General features: G+C 38.4%; 2 protein-coding genes across 2 annotated transcripts; both read right to left on the bottom strand.

Annotated features, from left to right (window-relative positions):
* Nucleotides 1-3,727: 3,727 nt before the first annotated feature.
* LOC113319673 (elongation factor 1-alpha-like) lies at nt 3,728-4,776 on the bottom strand. Its single transcript, XM_026567917.1, has 2 exons — nt 4,744-4,776; nt 3,728-4,632 (listed from the first exon to the last, which is right to left on the bottom strand). Exons 1-2 carry the CDS (start codon nt 4,759-4,761, stop codon nt 3,880-3,882), a joined length of 771 nt encoding a protein of 256 aa, XP_026423702.1. The 5' UTR covers nt 4,762-4,776; the 3' UTR covers nt 3,728-3,879.
* A 9,034-nt stretch (nt 4,777-13,810) lies between these two features.
* On the bottom strand, nt 13,811-15,196 carry LOC113316009 (putative F-box protein At1g46984). Its single transcript, XM_026564243.1, has one exon. The coding sequence runs from the start codon at nt 15,194-15,196 to the stop codon at nt 13,811-13,813; it is 1,386 nt and encodes a 461-aa protein (XP_026420028.1).
* Between the last annotated feature and the right edge of the window lie 1,703 nt (nt 15,197-16,899).

Here is a 16,899-nt window from a genome sequence, read left to right on the forward strand (position 1 = left end):
GAGCAGCGAGGTTACGAAGGCTAACACTCCACGGTTTACGGTTCCTACTATTGACATGATCCCCAAAGGAGTTGTTGAAGTTTTCAGGAGTGTACCATTCCCTCTCAGCGGGATTTGGAACATAACATGTCATCGTCGTCTCCCCCTTACTCCGCAGATAACATTCCCTCGGTGCACAGAGATAATTCCCCGATAATTGCGACACGGAACGACTGTGAGTATTGGTGGAAGAGCCTTCACGACCAACCAGCACATCATAATAAAAGGAATCACCAGACTTATACAACGGCAGCATAAGACCCGCCTCGAAGGCTCCAACCGTAGTCAACAGGTGAAACTCATCAAACTAATACTTCGAGATGAGCTCGTAAGTAATATCATCCTCAGGGTCATAGAAACGAACCTCGAAGGCTTGAAGCTCGTGATTTTCCTTGAAAACTTCACGGTCAATGTGCTTAAACGTGACTTTTTTCTTGCTGACCGAAACGATGCGTATCACCGGGGCAGCCTCATCCTCTTCCGCGGGATCGGACGAACCAACAAAAGCTTCGGAAGCTTTTCTTTTCAAAGGAGGATTCTTAGACGATTCAGCTCTCGGCACACCACCTTTGGAGTTCTTCCCTTTGAAAGAAAGTACTGGAGGCGGCGGCAGAGGGTGCTGCACGGGCACTATAGAACGAAGAGGGGGAATATCGAAGGCGCCACCACGAGGAGGTGTCTGCGTACACCTAGAGTCATCACGAGGACGAGAAGCAGCACGGCCGGCAGCTATCGAGACCCGGAAGGACCCTTCAATGGATCCCCTTTCCTAGGAGGAGAGGCCTTCGTCCCAGAAGAAGACAAAACTTTACTACCGCGGGGATCCATTTGCGATAATTTAGAGAGATCTCCCCAGGTGGATATGTATCAGACTCTCTACGTGGAGGGGATCTCGGTAGACTGGAAGCCGGAGTTTGGTAAGGAAGCCGCGGACGGTCAGACATGGCTGCGAGGAGGTACAACAAAAACAAGTTAGAAGCAAACACGAGGGCATCACCAAAGATCAAAAAACCACAAAATTAGCAGTTCATCTCAACATAGCCCAGAAACCCTAAAACTAGCATACATGCATGTATACCCTAAAACCCTAAAACCCTAAGCTTAAAAGTTCAATCAATACAATTGAAACAATGGCCTCATTGACTTGAGAAGAAGAACAGCAAACTAGCATACATGCATCAAAAGATGTTCTTCATCACAAACAAGGTACGACAGCAGCAGAAAATTTACAATCAACACAATCAACACAAAACTTAAAACAACAGAAACGAAGAAAAGAAACCTTACCACCACAAACAAAATCCCAAAAAAAGACAACAAACCAGAAACAAAGAAGAAACGAGCGTGATTAATGCTAGGGCAGAGAGAATTTAATGGTTGAAGAACAAAAAATGAAGACTGACAGGGAGAATGAAATTAATTTTCAGGGAGAATGAAATTAATTTACAAGGAGAATGAAATTAATTTTTCTCCTCTCCTTAATATACTCGAAAGAAAGAGAAGGAATTTAATGGAGGAATGGGAAACGTGCCCATTAAATGAGCAGTTAATGCACGAGTGAGAAACGTGCCCAAGTATCTAGGAGAAGTTATTAGGAGAGAGGAGGAATATGTAACGTCTGTTTTCTTCAATGCTCACACTAAACACTCAATCCCGAAGAAAAGGGGAAAATTGTGTGTACATATTTCATCATCAAACACGTGTATGTAGGAAGACACGTGGAGAGCATGCATACCAAGTCATCAAAACATGATGACACACGCCCACGGCCAAGAAGCCCATCCCGTCGACGTCGGATCTTTGCTCGAACAAATCCAAGGGCAGAATTTAAAAGATGTACCAAAAACACGATGTACTGCGGAGCACCAAATAACTCCCGAAGAGTTACTTTATATCATCCCCAAAAGAAGCCAAGATCAACGGTGAAGAGAAGGTTGACTGACATGGATGTGACAGGGGCAGAAGACACTTGTCTGACACGAGCATGCGCCTCAACTACCCGCATTAAACACTCTGAGCAGTGTACGTGTCGATCAACCCGTGGAACGAACGAGGATGAATCTGCGTGATCAAGCAATGAACGAAGACCTCCGCGTGATGGACACAAAGCACAAGAAGATAAGGTTCCAACGGCCTTCAAAAACGGGTCCCACACTCTAACCCTATAAATACCCCCTCTCCACCAAGAGAGAGGGGATCGGAAAAGAGAGAGAGAGAAGGAGAGAGAGAAGGATTGTGAGTGTAAGTTTATCTTTTACAATACACAAACCTATGTAAACTCCAAAGTCATTCGACTATCTCTGTAATCATCAAGTGCATAGTGAAACGACAACCCCGTGGATGTAGGCCTTAGTGCTGAACCACGTAAATCCCAGTCTTATTTACATTTCAGCACTTTACATTCATCTAACACTCCACGAGTTTTACTTTTATACTTCGTTTTTTTTATTTTCCTCTATGTGAATGCCTCTGGTGATGATATTAGATGAGGCTATGTTAAACCCGAAGGTTTTGAGCCAAGGAATCAATGCAATTGTCTCATCAGTGCGAGTATGTATATAGAGTGCGAATTGTTTGTGAACATATAGATGCCTTCGTGATTTACGTGTTCACAGAGCTGTTGTTGTGCACGGTATTAAATCTACTTTGAATTACACTGCTTTTGGTGCTGCTAATGCTAAAGATGATGATCATGACCATTTTTCTGATAATGATGAGGACGATAACAATAAGAAGAATGAAACTACTAGTAGTACAGTAGAACAAGGAATTGGAGGAGAAAGGGTTTCTTCAGATGGAACCAAATTGACATTCAAGAAAAGGGTTTTCCTGGGTATCTCTTGGGTATCTCTTGGATTATGATCTACACTTGTTTCTCGAGTTAGCATTGCCTTCAAATATTTATGTTTCTGAAATTGGTCATATCTTTAGAATAAGGGAGTGTTTCTTTGAAGCTTTCAGTGTAATTGTACTTCAGTATGGTTTTTCAGAGGTAGTCTTAGATCTTGGGGTCTCTGTCACTTCCGAGTCCTGTAATTGGGGTTTTACTTTCTTGAGCTCACTGTAACTTCTTTCCCATTCCTTGGATTTACAAGTACAATTGGAAATAATGGAATTTCAGTTCTTGTCTTCTAAATTTTAAAATCATCTTTTTGTTTTTAATTTTCATCTTTTTGTTTTTAATTTTCTTATGAATTGGAACCGAATCTGACTGACTCTGCATTCAGGCAGAGTATTAAGCTACGAACCTGATTCTGCATTTCAGGCAGAGTATAGTTCAAGGATTATAAAATGCACAATAACAAGCCTGCACAACATAATGGCATAGTAATCCATGTACTCACAAGTGGTACAGCGTTGCAAGTGTTCGCCAAAGTTAACCAGTCCTAAAAATCTGCAGTCTTCTGAAAAATGAGACACAAAGCAAATACGATTTTCAATTATTGTCTTCAATTGAAAACCCAAAATCAAACATATGTTTTTAAAGGAACTTCAACTGAACAGCCAAACATTTTGTTTCCACCGCCTGTCAAGCACCCAGGTTTGCATCCGGACACGCAACAAAACAAAAGCGACACAAAGCAAGAGACTGCATAGATACCTAACCAACAAAAAGCAAAAATGAAACTGACTAATAGTAAAGCAATAGAGACAAGTCCCTCCTGTAGATCCTCCTAGCACCATCCCTCTAGTTAACCTTGGAAACACACTTCATTTCTTCTTGACAGCAGACTTGGTAACCTTGTCTCCTGTTGGGTCCTTCTTCTCAACTTCCTTGATGACACCAACAGCAACTGTCTGCCTCATGTCCCTGACAGCAAAACGTCCAAGAAGTGGATACTAAGAGAAGGTCTCCACAACCATGGGCTTGGTTGGAAGCATCTTAATGATACTAGCATCACCATTCTTCAAAAACTTGGGCTCCTTCTCAAGCTCCTTTCCGGATCGTCTATCAATCTTGGTGAGGATCTCAGCAAACTTAACAGAAATGCGAGATGTGTCACAGTCAAGAACTGGGGCATAACCGTTACCGATCTGACCAGGATGGTTCATGATGATGACCTGGGAGGTGAAGTTGGCAGCTTCCCTTGCAGGGTCATCCTTGGAGTTGGAGGCGACGAAACCACGCTTGAGATCCTTCATTGCGACATTCTTGACATTGAACCCAACATTGTCTCCTGGAAGAGCTTCTTGAAGGGCATCGTGGTGCATCTCCACAGACTTAACTTCAGTGGTCAACCCGGTGGGTCCAAAGGTAACAACCATACCAGGCTTGATGAATCCAGATTCAACACGTCCCACTGGCACAGTTCCAATACCTCCAATCTTGTAAACATCCTGAAGTGGAAGACGAAGGGGCTTGTTTGAGGGTGTCTTTGGTTCAGAGATATTGTCAAGAGCCTCAAGGAGAGTTGGTCCCTTGTACCAGTCAAGGTTGGTGGACCTCTCAATCATGTTGTCTCCCTCGAATCCAGAGATGGGAACAAAGGCAATTTTGTCTGGGTTGTATCCAACCTTCTTTAAGTAAGATGGGACCTCCTTCACAATTTCATCGTACCTAGCCTTTGAGTACTTGGGGGAGGTGGCTTCCATCTACAAACACAAACACGAAACACATGAAATAATAGTTAGCCACTGGAAGGATAAAAAACATTGGAAAGTCTAAATTTTATAGACAGGAAAATAACTGTGAGAAAGGTATACGTTGTTACAACGGATCATCTGCTTGACACCAAGGGTGAAAGCAAGAAGAGCGTGCTCACGAGTCTAACCATCCTTTGAGATACCAGCCTCAAAACCTCCAGTGGTAGAATCGATAATGAGGACGGCACAATCAGCCTGAGAAGTACCAGTAATCATGTTTTTGATAAAGTGACGATGTCCAGGAGCATCAATAACTGTGCAGTAGTACTTGCTGGTTTCAAACTTCCATAAGGCAATATCAATGGTAATACCACGCTTCATTTCGGTACCTAGGATATCCACGCTTCCCTAGGTTGCAAAAACATGGTAACTCTATGGATTTACCAGTACAACTGTGCCCTAAAAAAACTAAAAAGTATCTCATTATTTCCATTGTGAGTATCATCAATTAAGAGCAATCCATAAACATCTCTAAGCTACGATTCATCTCTCCGTATACAACCCCAGTTAAGAATATGCATAGAAACTCTTTGAATTAGAGCAATTGGGGCAAAACCAATTAGGCGATATTGGCGAAAAACAAAAGCACTCCCATGTTTTCTGCAAGAGGGGTATCAATGAAGGGAAACTAATAAGCAGAAATGAGTTCATCCCCCTAATTAGGGAAAGCTGAATAACAATTATTAAACAAGTATTTGGAAAGTGTGGAAGAACAACAAATCCAAAACCAAAGCCACTATTGATAGCTGCTCTTTTCCAATTGACCTTAAATTGTTCATCTTCAGAATAGTCATCCTGTTACAAATCAATCAAACATAAAAAAAAAAAAAGAAAAAAAAAACCCAGCCAGTTGGCACATTGAAACCACAATATCAGTGAAATACCTACATGGGTTAGGTGTGGTTCTACTTTAATCCTTGTAGAACGAGTGATTCTCTGAGCACCAATTAAGGAGCTCTTACTTTCTACTTGTAACTTGTGGCATTGCAGTAAGAATAATAACAGGTCTGTATTTGCCGTTTTGGCGACTGAGGTGAATATGTTTTAGTTAATGCCTCGCATTTCCAGTTTGAAGTGTTCAGTGACGTAGATGGCTGTCTGATCAACAGTTAAACAATTCAACTTAAAAGTTGTTCTGACAGTTTGCAACCTCATATCTTAGAGCCATAACAACAGCTAATAATATCCTTTCTAACACATTCAACTTTTACATCATTATAACTGATAAAAATTGCGTATATAATGAAAGTTTACATCTTGAAGCTTTCTTTAGAGGGAATGAAATGGCTGCAGCAGCAGCAGCCTTCAGAGTGACGCTGGCTTTGGTGTTAATCTCTGTCAGACATTTTATCATACATTTAGAATACTAACTGAATCTGCTCCAAACTTGATCAAAATGAAAACTATGGACTGGAAATCACCTCAAATAATCATCCAAACAGTCCACTAATCACAATCTTCATTAATAACAAACTCCATCATACCCAGTCAGTTGCAAACTTGAAGGGAATACAATATGCACACAAGAAAAGAAACAAATTCATGATGATATTATCTACGTGAAGGAGACGAAAGAATCAAACTCTTTGAATTCCCCCATCTCTAATTTGTTGTTTCAAGGTAAATACCGGAAGTGACCCACAAGCAGGGCGGAGCCAAGGGTTGACTAACCCTGGCTCTAGCCCCCCTAAAATTTCAAAAATCCATGTTTAGCCCTTAGTTTTCTTCAGTTTTTAGGTTTAATCCTCTAGTTTTTAGGATTTAACCCCCTGATTTTTAATAATCTAGTCCACCAAGTTTATCAAAAAAAATTTAGTCCCCTTGAACTTAAAAGTTGGCTCTGCCACTGACAAGTAGAAAAAACATACTAATGTCCACATCGTATAGACTGAAATGCTGAGGTTGCTGTTTAAACTCCAAGACTGGAGGAGTTGCCGCAAGAGGAGCCAGATAGCTAACCAATTTCGCTAAAAAGCACTAGCCATTCGCATTGTAAAAAATTTCCCCAACAACTAAAAAACAAAACTTATATATTCTATAATATAGCCGTGCCCATCTTGTTGCGTGCTTTTTTTTTACTACGGAGTACAATTCTAGATTGATTTAAAAAATAAAACTTATATATTCTATAATATAGTCGTGCCCATCTTATTGCGAGTCTGCCAAAAATAAAACCGCGGTGCCCATTTTGTTGCGAGTCTAGCAACCAAATATAGGATTCCTAGTTTTTCTAATGATTTTGGCCCCATGAGGTGCTTTTTTTTTACTACGGAGTATAATTCTAGAGTGATCTCAAGAATTACGGAGAGAAATCCCGTGGCCTGCGTGGCATAAATGTGTATGTTTTTTACTCTCAATCCTTTCTTTTTCTTGGTTTGCAGTCACACAACTTCATCGTCTCTTCTTTTCTTTCTTTTTTTCCTTCTCTCTGTATAACTTCTGTGTATAGAGAATCAAATTGTTCAATCTAAATTTTTAACTTAAAAATCATAGTTATTCACTAATATTGTTAAAAAATTGGAGTTCCCTTCGGCCACCTTACCAACCAATGACATTTCTATCTTACTCGAGGAAACATCTTAAATCTGTAACTACTTTAGAGTAAACTTTGATAGTCATTACGGGCTTATTTCATTTTACATATTATCTTGAACTATAATGTTAAAATGGGGTAGACTTTTTTTAAAATTTGTGAATGCCGGACACAAATTTCGTCCGCCTCAAGGATAGGTGGAGAAATCCGTATGCTATGACAAGATCACACTTCTTCGACTTTACCTTCAAATTCAAACATAGGAAATAAACGATTTAGTTGTAGAACTATGGGTGGACAAGTGGAAAATCCATTGTAAATGATGTTTGAGATTTTTATGTCTAGTATCAATTGAATCAGTTGTATAAAAACAAGCTGTTTGTCGTTAAAAATTATTACTCTTTTCCTTTCATGGATAAAATCACAAATAAATGAAAAAGTCTTTTAAAAGATAGGTTTGCACTCCGAACAGGCAATCACTAAACCCCAGCTATAACTTATTTGTGATAAAAAAAGATATTTGTGATAAAAAAAGATGTTTGATTATGCTCTAATGAGAATCCACCTAAAGAGGGTTCCAACAAGAATGACTTCCTGGGAAGCTTTGTATGAAATCTGCAAACCAACAGGAGTTCTAAAAGATTCTAAAGGACCATATGGGAGAGATTAAGATAAGAAGAATGTGGACGTCATGGTTCTTATCAATCTTAAAGAAGAAATGCCTACGGGAATGTGGGCAAAAGTGGGAGACAAAAAGACTAGGATTGAGTATGCTTACTCAATCCACCCAAAGTTATGCAAGATCTGTAGAATTCCAGATCATGGAGCTATAGCCTGTAAACCAGTCGACATAGCGGCTACTGTCAAAGAGGGAGCAATGAACAATCGTAGTAGTATGGAAGTTGGGGGTCCTTCAAATATCAACCAACAACCATCTCAGGGCAGTGTGAATGGAAACTCGGAGTCATCAGATTCGTACCTAGTAACAGTACAAGTCACAAACAATGACATCCCAAATGCTCTGAGAATAATGGGTTTCTATGGCAAAGAAACACAAGTTGTAGAAACGGGGAATGAAGAAGGGGAGGTAAATACCAAAGCTATCACGGAGGAAGAATTCTTTCATAACTTGAAGTCTGCTGATCTCGCTGATTCCTTCACAAATATCCCCTCTAAGACAAATTTCATGGAATGGGACAAGGAGCAAAGTTTCTCCTTGGGAGGGGGAGGAACTGCTGAATGCAACAAGGAAAACTCGAGCAGAAAGTTAATAAGATCACCATACATCAAAACTTCTGATAGATTGAAGGTGGTAAACAACAACAAAAACTCTCCTCCTATAATCCCACAGGTATTGAAAAGATGCTACCTCAGCAAGCTGTCCAAGAAAGCCCAACAAAATCTTGGACAAGGCAGTAAAGGCCAGCAAACCTTCTCAAGAAATTTGAAGTTTTCCACCAAGAGGAAAGAGCACAAAACCTAGGCCAGGCTAAGAAAAAGAGAGTTTTTGAAGAAGTAATGGAAGACAAAGACGACATTCACTCAAAGGAGATGCAATTGATGGATAATCAGAAAAAGAGAGAAGTAACAGTGACTGAGGAAGAAGGAACTGGATAAGGATAGTCTGACAAAGCCCAAAAGGTAATCCTAAACTATAAACTAATCCACTCCAAGTTACACTATAATATTATCCAGCAAATTTTTTCAAAACTTAGTATGCTCTATCATAGGAAAAAGGGAAAGGACTATCCTATAATATCCTACTTCTGGGAATTTGTTGTAGTTATAGCTTGGAACTGCCAAGGTTTAGGGAAAAAAGAATACTCAAAAGTACCTTCTCCTGAATAAGGAAAATTCAGACATTCTTTGCTTGCTAGAAGCTAAACAACAAAATAGAAAAATGCATAGTATTCTAAAATCTGTGAATATCCATAACTATTTGTAGGTCCCTCCTAGAGGCGAAGCAGGGGGGATGGCCCTGATTTGTAAACATAATCTTACTATTACCATAGATAGCTCAACACAAAACCAGATTAATGCTATAGCCAAAGAAAACTGTTCCAACAGTTTATACATGGTTTCAGCTTTCTATAGAAGCCCATACCCTACTAATAAACAACAGTCTTGGGATATGCTTGTTAGTATAGCTGAAACCATAACCATTCCTTGGCTTGTGATGGGGGACCTAAATGTTTTCCTCAGTCGTGAGGAAAAAAAGGGAAGTAACTTATTTGATGAAGGAGAAGCCACTATATTTAAAAATATAATCTCTGATATGAATTTACAAGATTTGGGGTTTAAAGGTTATCCTTACACATAGAGCAACCATAGAACTGACAACTCAAGAGTGGAAGAGAGACTTGATATAGCCCTGAGCAATGACAAATGGATTGAAATTTTCCCAAAATCCACAATCCATCATCTCATTGCAAGGGGATCTGATCATAGTCATATTATCCTTAAAACTAACCCAATTTGGAAGGATGGTGCTTATCCTTTCAAGTATTTTGGGGGCTGGATGGAACACCCTGATTGCAAGAGATTAATCATGGATACCTGGAGCACAACAAGACAGGGATCTGTGAGTTTCTCTTTCGCAAAAAATCTGAAAAATGTTAAATTTTCCCTCAATAGTTGGAATAAAAATATTTTTGGCAACATTCAAAAGAATATATCTAGGATCAAAAAGGAGATAGAAGTGGGCTAACAATAGCAATAGATACCATACTACTCTAAAGAGATTGGAAACCTCTCTGAGTAAATGGCAGGATATTGAAGAAAATTACTGGAAAATCAAAAGTAGGAATCAGATAATAAATCTGGGTGATAGAAATACCTCTTTCTTCCATAATGCTGCCAGGACAAGATACAGAAGGAATATAATTGAGTCTATCAAAAATCCAAATGGCACCTGGTTGGAGAAAAGAAGTGAAATCTCAAACTGTCTAACTGACCATTTCAAGAGCATCTCCACTACCAACTCTCATGTCCTAAATAGGGATTTGATAAATCTAATACCATCTTCTATTACTGATAGAGAAAATGAGCTCCTCCTTGAAACAAAAGCTACTCTGTTTGCCATGGAAAGAAATAAATCTCCTGGTTCCAATGGTTTCCCCCCAAATTTCTTTCAAGATAATTTGGAAACCATAGGATAGGATCTGATAAAACTAGTTCAAAATTTCTTTGATACTGGATATATGCTAAAGGAAATGAATACCACTTTTATATCCCTCACTCTTAAGGTCCAATTACCCTCTACGCCAGGGGACTTTAGACCAATATCTCTTTGTAACACAACTTACAAACTCATTTCCAAAATCCTAGCACAAAGAATGAAACCTTTGTTGTGTAAGATCATCTCACCCTACCAATCTGCCTTTATTCTAGGGAGGCAGATAAATGACAACACTATGGTTGATCGTGAGATTATTCATAATATGAGAACCAGAAGAGATCTTCAGGAATGGATGGGCATTTAGATAGATATGTCAAAAGCTTTTGACAGAGTGGAATGGCCCTTCCTGTTAGCTTTCCTAGAAAAAATGGGTTTCTCAAAAACTTGGGGCCATATCATACATCAATGCATATCAACTACTAGTCTTGCAATCTTATGTGGAGTCCCTTGTGAAACCTACAATACAACTATAGGTATTAGGCAACGGGATCTTTTGTCCCCTTACCTCTTCATCCTATGTATGAATGTTTTCTCCAGAACTCTAATGAAAGCGGAAAACGAAGGAAAAATACATGGCATCAAAATTGTGAAAAAAACTCCTCCCATTTGTCATTTGTTATTTGCGGATGATTGCATTATTTTCTGCAAAGCAAACACAAATGAAGCTAATAACAACTCTTCTGATAAGAAATTGAGTATAACAGGTCTCATGAAGGTTAATCCTATATCCCTTAAAGATAAGTATATAGGATCTCCCCTCTTTACTAACAAGTCAAAAGTTAAAGCCTTTCATCCAGTGATTGATCTCATCAAACACATGATGGGGGGATGGAATAACAAAACTATCAACCCCGCGGGGAAGACGGTCTTGATCAAACATGTAACTTCCACAATGGCAAATTATCAAATGAGTACCTTTAAAATACCAAAAACAATCACTGATGAGATGAATAAAATCCATAAGGATTTTTTCTGGGGCAAAGAAGATGGTAAATCAAAAGGTGTTTACCTAAAAGCTTGGACAGGAGTGTATCCCCCTTTAGAGGAAGGAGGGCTAGGTTTCATAAACTTGGAAAAATTTAACAATGCTCTAATCTCCAAGATGGGATGGAGAATGTTTCAACAACCTGATACCTTGGGTGCACAAGTCATGCATGCCAAGTATTTTGAAAATTCAGATATTATGCACATGTCTGCAATACCAAAACCAACAGACTCTTGGGTATGGAAAGGCATCTTAGATGGAATAGCAAACATTCAAAAGTATGGAAAATGGCTAGTGGGAAACGACAACAAAATCAATATTTGGAAGGACAATTGGGTTGAAGGTTCAGATTATCTAATCAGTAAACCTAACAACTGCCCTCCAAATATTGAAAAGGTTGCTGACCTAATGAATGAACATCAACAATGGAACTTACAACTGATTCTCACCATCTTTAACTCTCATACTGCTAGGAAAATAACACACACACAAACATTCATACTGGTCAGGAAGATAGAGTTATTTGGTATCTGTCAAAGGATGGAAAGTTCTTTGTGAAATATCTTTACAAAGAGTTAACACATAGAAATATCAATAGAAGAGAAACAAAAAATTGGATTGCCATCTGGAATCTAGCTGTCTCCCCTTCTATCAAAGTTTTCCTTTGGAAAGCTGCCCACTCTATCTTACTAACAGGAGCTAGAATATGAACACACCTTCACTATATTGACAAAATTTGTAAAATATGCAATTGTCAAGAGGAAACCATATCACATATGTTCATCAATTGCCCTGTAGCTCAACAAGTCTGGAGAGAACTCCACTTTGAACCAAATCAAATTTTCAACAATAGGGATGACTTCCATGAGTGGTTAACAGATCTTCTAAACGTCAAAAGTCACAGAACACACTCAATGGGATGGGCTTAGATGTTTTTTGTTGTCATATGACACATATGGAAAGCCAGATGTGATTTGAATTTTGAAAAGAAAACGCCAAATGCTGGTAGGATATCTAGGAATATTATCTATTACATAAACTACCAGAAAGTTGCATTTGACAGGAAAAATTGCAACTTCTCTAATGTGTCTTACTCCAAAGAGGAGGCTTAAAATCAAACAATTGAATTCAGATTAAGAAGGATGCCACCAATACTCTTCACTCTGAAAATAAATGTGGCAATCTATCTAAACCCTACCACTGGAAGTTATGGTATGGGTTTAATCCTTTTCGATCATACATGACACTGCAGTGGAGCAAGATGAGCAGTGTTTGGGCAAAGTTCAGATGAGGACGTGAAACAAAAGGCGGCACTGAAGGCATACAACTGGACGACAACATTAGGAAGCAGAATGGATTTTGAATCCAACTCCTGCCAAATAATCAAGCTAATCAGGAGCATGTATCCAGACAAGATAGGAGCCTGTTTCTCTCTAGATTACGACGGAAAGGAAGTTTTTGAAGTTGGAACTTGGAGCATAACTAATGACATGGAATTTTTTTTAGCAGTCAACCTTGCTAAATATAGCATCGGCTGTAATTTTGGTGGGTCTTGTGACCATCTTACTGTAACAAGTATTATCCCGAACATTATCGACAATATTTTTCCTTCTCGTTTTAGATTTTATCAACCAACAAATGTAATAGCTAATACTCTTTCACAAGTTTTGGACGCAAACCAAAGGGTTTCTGGCAGTTTGCTCAACAACTCCAACCCAGAGGTGATCGCCAGTTGAGGTTTCATTCCTCTTTATCTATAAAAAAAATATAAAAAAAACACCTTTCTCAGGAACGGGTCTCATTCCCTATGTTACTACCAAATGCACCACGCTTGCCAAAATCGAAAAAATCAAATGAAAGCAATGAACAATCTTAAGACAAATGCACGATAAAGAACTTTCTTTTATCCCTTGAGTCAATGAATCAATAACAAAGCAACATAGCTAGAAAATGAGTAACCATACAAGTAATGGCAATTGCTATTAACTCCTTATTACCCAAATGAGGAAATTGTTGGAATATATGTCACATTGGTTATGAGTCAAGTTACAGAAGATCAAGTCAGCTGGTAAATCCTACATTCAAGCTACCTAGTCAAGATTAGTTTGTTATCTTCTGGGGTTAGGTTTACTGCTTCTTCTATTATTGTCCTATATAAACAGGAATATTTATGTAACTGTAGAATTATCTCAGAATGTTCTGATGATCTATACAATTTCCCCTTTGAGGTTTATCAGTGGATATAAATCGAGTGACTGAACCACTTTAATCTCTTGTCAACCACTTTAATCTCGTCTCTTTTATTATCTCTGATTCTTATTCTTATCATAAATCTAATAAAAATAAAAAATTATAATATACAAATATATTATACTTTGTCAGAAAATAGTCCCCCGTTGCTGGTTGAGCTCAAGTCAGGTGCCTCCATAGCTCACCTATAACTCCTCTGAAGGGTCAAAAGACTTTCAACATACATTGTAAATTTGTAAGAGGGATGACCAATATTGGCACCTAAGAAGGAGTTGGCGCTTTCATCTCCAGTAATTTCAATCTTGCTGAAAGTTTTCGTCTTCCGATTATAAGAATGTACGAAAACAGAATCGCGATAACGAGGTTTATCACTCTCCACATCAGATAGTTCTAAGATCGAGTACTCAGTTCCCTCGACAGCGTGAAGCCGAACATATTGACAACTCCAGCAAATAGGTAACATGATAATCTCTTTAGTCCATTTGATGTTACTAGTATTTGTAGTACTTGTATTTTTGTCGCAGTCGTCATCAAGTATCCACAGATTGACAGTGTGATTATCTGGGTTCTTTACTATAACTAGATGCCCATCCAATTCCATAAGATAATAAGAGTTAGGCCGATCAATACCAATCATATCAAGGTCTGGCATAACTCTGTAATCCTCTCTCCCGACATCAAATGCCACTAGCATGGGACGAATATCATTGTAATACATCCAATATATGGAACCATTCGCATAAACGGAACCATATAGATCTTTAGAGAACTTATCTGACGGTGGTACCTTATCAATCCTTCTCCAAGCAGTGTCGCTGCCTAGAGTCAAGGCCTCGCACATTTTGTAATTCTCCTCTTCGTCTTCGTATATTGTGTACTCCATGTACCCTTCCAATTTTGGAAGCTCATACCCAGATATGCTCCACATGCAAATCACTTTGTATTCCCTTGTTGTAGGATCAAATCCAAATTCATAAGTACGATATACATCTACTTTCGATAAGTCACATAATTTCTCTACTTGTGCTAAGTAAGCTGATCTGATCCAAGGTGTCGCTTCTTTGGTGATGACATTGTATAGACCTGCAGCATGATCCTCTTTAACTTCATTGTCAGAGTCCATATCTTTTCTTTCTATTTTGTCGATTAAGCATATCATACCGTTGATGGGTTTTTGTATATGCTGACAAACCAACAAATCTTTATTCGATATGGCTTGCATGGTTTTTGTTGCTGTAGTTATTTCTTTGTGGTTTGTGTCTATGCACAAGTTTGCTGTACAAGGAATCTCAATTTTAACGCTTTCATCCTTAGGAAAAGACACCATGAGATTCACGATGAAGACCCGTGGACTTTCTAATACAGCTTTACTGGTCAAAAAATAGAGATGTGGACTTGTTTTCAATTGCCGTCGATGGTGTAATTTGATCAACCACTGATCCTTTTCAATCAAGGATTGCCAAGATTTGCATACGCGTTTGAAACGCACAAGCGATTTCAATGGAAGTCTGCTTAGTATCTCACATAGTATTTGATCATCAATGCAGCTAGTAGTAGTACCCTTCATCTTTTTCATGGTGGACGAAAAAGAAAAAGCTTCGCGGGGAAAAACTATATGGACCGAGTTTGAAACTATCGATATTTCCTTTCTTTTATAGGCATAAACTTTCTTGCAAACTAAGAAAATAATCATGATGGGATTGGGACTCGAACCCGGTCCTAACACCGTGTTTGGATACACTTCAGAAAAAGTTTTTCGACTTCTAGAAGCAAAAGAAAATCAACTTTTTTGTGATGGAAAATATTTTTACTTCTGACTTTGACTTTTTAACTTGAGCTTCTGGAAAAGCATAAGCACTTTTACTTCTCATTCCCAAACGCGCCATAAAACAATTAATTAGGAAACAGAGGTATATTTTAGGACGACTTTCTATGCATGGCCACTAGCAAAGAATCTAAGGGATATTTTAGGACGACTTTCTATGCATGGGCACTAGCAACACTGGTTTAAGTTTGAATTATGCCGAGACCACACACACATCAGTGCAGAAGTAAGTACTAGGGAGAGTTTGCTGGTTCCATACCGCCCAGAATACTAATATAGCATAGTATTGAACAACATATAGATCGGCATTAGCACAACACTTGCCTAACAAATCAGCATAAGTACTCCTCACCCTAACAACATAGGAGAGCCTGAATTCCTTCGTTCTAATGAACTCCACTCAGTTCAAAAAACTTTTGAACAGACTTTGTATGTGTTTTACTTTGTGGGCTCTAAAGCCCATTTTGATATTTTTGCCTACCCTAAAATTTGAAACATGTATGTTTTAGGGCATACATAAAACTTTTGAAGTCATACAAATCTATTTTCCTAACTAGGGTGTGCTTATAAGGGGTGTCTAATGGGTAAGAAATGACTTATATACCCTTAAAAACAGTTTATACTATTAAATTGATGTTAAATGACCCATGTACACGGATGTGCGATCCAAAATGGAAGTCATTTGGTTTTCCCTTTCCCATATATATATATAAAGGATATTGTATCCGAGTAACCAGATAACTCATATCAATAGAATCCTTCTCTTTCCATGCCTCTTTCTCTTTCCCTATTATTTTACTGCATTACGTTATCAACACGAAGCTTAACCACTGATTTTTTTTTGGAAGAAAGCTCCATCTTTAAAACTGGTTATACACCTCTGTCATTCTTCTTTCAATCGGATTCGTTTTCTAAGATACACCTGGATAACTATCGTATGTAATAGGATGGTCTGCTAATATTTTCTTTTATTTTCCAATCAGACATCAGAACTGAGAAGGTACTCCTAAATCCTTCTTTACTTTTCTATTACTAGTATAACACGCATGTACGATGCGCCTGCCACCTGCCATTCTGTTCAATATATTTTCAATAAATATATACTCATTTGCAAAAAAATAAAAATATAAAGAATGAAAAATGATGTTATTTTTCTGGATGATACATTTGGATAGCTTAATCTTTGCAACACAAAGCCTTGGAAAAAAACTCAAGAAGAAGAGACTTAGCAAAAATCAAGAAGAATAAGATATAGTTCGACAACAACTTCAAGGCTTTTAGTAAAAGTTAATCTCAATACAATCGCATATATTGTTCTCTCCATGGTCGAATATCCTCTCATGGTTCATCTTTGCGTTTCTTAAGCGCTTGGTTTCAGGGTACTTCTTCCACATGTTCCTACAATTAAAGACATTTTCTAAGTGTTATGTAAATTATGCCGGTAA

The sequence above is a fragment of the Papaver somniferum genome, chromosome 10, assembly GCF_003573695.1.
Source record: "Papaver somniferum cultivar HN1 chromosome 10, ASM357369v1, whole genome shotgun sequence".
Classification (NCBI taxonomy): domain Eukaryota; kingdom Viridiplantae; phylum Streptophyta; class Magnoliopsida; order Ranunculales; family Papaveraceae; genus Papaver; species Papaver somniferum.

What these genes read in the sequence shown, in the direction of transcription:
- LOC113316009 (XM_026564243.1), bottom strand. Translation starts at nt 15,196, where the DNA reads ATGAAGGGTACTACTACTAGCTGCATTGATGATCAAATACTATGTGAG.